This window comes from Nothoprocta perdicaria, unplaced genomic scaffold (assembly GCF_003342845.1).
Source record: "Nothoprocta perdicaria isolate Ctin4 unplaced genomic scaffold, notPer1 scaffold_709, whole genome shotgun sequence".
NCBI classification, from domain to species: Eukaryota; Metazoa; Chordata; class Aves; order Tinamiformes; family Tinamidae; genus Nothoprocta; species Nothoprocta perdicaria.
Window position 1 is genome coordinate 1 of NW_020455987.1, and position 2,031 is coordinate 2,031.

The window sequence follows — 2,031 nt, forward strand, 5'->3', positions numbered from 1 at the left end:
ACCTGGGCAGCACATGCCAAATAGGAAATGGCCCTGGTGTTCCAGAGGGAGCTGGCCATGGATTTGGGGACAGTGGTGGAGATGGAGCCAAGGTCAAAGAGGGAGAGGTTGAGGAGGAAGAAGTACATGGGGGTGTGGAGGTGGTGGTCACAGGCTATGGCTGTGATGATGAGGCYGTTGCCCACGAGGGCAGCCATGTAGATGCTGAGGAAGAGCGAGAAGTGCAGGATCTGCAGCTCCCGCCTGTCTGCAAATGCAAGGAGCAGGAACTCATTGAAGATGCTGCTGTTGGACATTTTCACCTCTCCAGGCATTTGGGGACTGTGGAAACAGGAAGACAGTGACAAGTCAGGAGACACCTTTCTTATCAATATTCTTTCCCTTTCTCACACCATGTTCTGCCTATGTGGACACATATGCCTTTTGGCAAGACCTTAGCTCAGCTCCCTGTCTGGGGCTCCAGCATCCAGTTCTACCATGAGCAACAGAAACTTCTGCCCTTTGACTCCAGAGAGGTTAKTTCTGCTATAATAAAGGGCAGTTCAGTGTTTTCACAGTCAGTTATGAGGTATTGTGGCCACAAAACCAAATACCTCTCTTGCTATGTCACACTCCTGAGCACGCACTGCCTGTGCTGACATTGGTATCCACTCGCAACAGGCAGCTCTCCAAACTCACCTCTCTTTTTCAGCTGTGATCTCCCAAGAGTGATGCAGAGAGTGCAACACAGCTCCGATGATCAGAACAAGGACCCGATATCGTGGTTCTGGTAGGGACAGATAACTCATGATTCAGCTTCTACACAAAGACACACAGTGTTTAGAACAGCTGTTCACATACAGTCACCCCCAGCAGCATCTCTGTTTCCCTGGCACCTCTGTGGCTTCTCCATGGCTCATTCAGCCATCACAAATGTCCTAAGGAAGAGCTGTGCCCCACTGCAGGACAACACACATCCTAGCAGCAGAGCCCAGCAGGGCCAAGGATCTTACAGGTGGCATCTCCTGAAAACATGATCAGCTCCTTCCCCTGACCCACAGACTGGGCTACTTTGAGACCCAAGGGCAAGAAGGGATCCTCGTCCTCTCCCTGCATTGGGAGGCACTTCTGCAGCAGGAACAGAGGGTCTGAGTCAGACTCTGTAGCTGCAAATTAACTCCACAGAAAGGCCAAGAAGAGGAACAAAAGCAGCCCAGCCTGGGAGGGAAACAAGCAGCAACATCTTGGTGCTTCTGCCTGGGCTGGCAAAGGCAGCAGCAGAGAGGCACACTGTGGATGGCCTTCCCTAACCCAGCTGTGCACAGCAGCCCCTGCATGGAGACATCACAGGGAGTTGTTCCCAGCTCTTTTGCCTTGGTGTAGGAAATGGACAGCTGGGAGGAGAGCTGCTCTTCTCCTCTCTTGGGGCCCTGGCTGCCAAAAATAGGCCTTATGTCCTCCATCCCATAGCCTGGAGGCAGAGGTTCTGCTGGGTGCCAGAGGAAGGGTGAAGGGTGCTCGTGGAGGAGAAAGTATCTGCTCTGCAGGGGCAGGCAAAAAACTTCCTGCATCCCAGCCTTGCATGAGGATTTGGAAGCAAGTTCTTCTTCCCTCAGATCACATCTCTGCTGCTTGGAGATGTCCTTGATGAGGGCTCTGTCCCTGTCCCCACCATAGACACCCGCTCCTTTGCTGACCATTCAGCTCATCCATAGAGAAAGCAGCAAAGGGCAGGAAGCACCTGAGGACATGTCCCTGTTTGCAGGTGCTACAGAGCACATCAGAGAGTCTCTGGTGAGAGTGGCAAGGGGGTGTCGGTGCTGTCTGCAGGCTGACAGTTGCTGAAGGCACTTGATCAGGTTCCTTGAAAACCAAAAAATGCACAGTGGTGACAAAGATGATGTGCCCCTTTCTTAAACCTCTCCACTGCATTTCTATCCCCACCATGCAGACATAGGTCTACAGGAGTGGAAAACTCCACTCTCAGAATGCCCTCCTGGTGAGATAGAGCTGTGGGCAGCCCTGACCCACGCAGCAGCCTCTCAGCACCAA

The 2,031-nt window shown here is 52.7% G+C and overlaps 1 protein-coding gene across 1 annotated transcript in view; it reads right to left on the reverse strand.

Moving 5' to 3' along the window:
* Nucleotides 1-17: 17 nt before the first annotated feature.
* LOC112957245 (olfactory receptor 14A16-like) overlaps nt 18-2,031 on the reverse strand; it is a gene marked incomplete at its 3' end in the record, with an annotated part of 13,023 nt that continues 11,009 nt past the window's right edge. The window contains exons 2-3 of the mRNA XM_026050844.1: nt 679-766; nt 18-321 (exon numbers count right to left, since the gene is read on the reverse strand). Coding sequence (XP_025906629.1) covers nt 18-321; nt 679-766 — 392 coding nt within the window. The remainder of the gene's footprint in view (nt 322-678; nt 767-2,031) is intronic.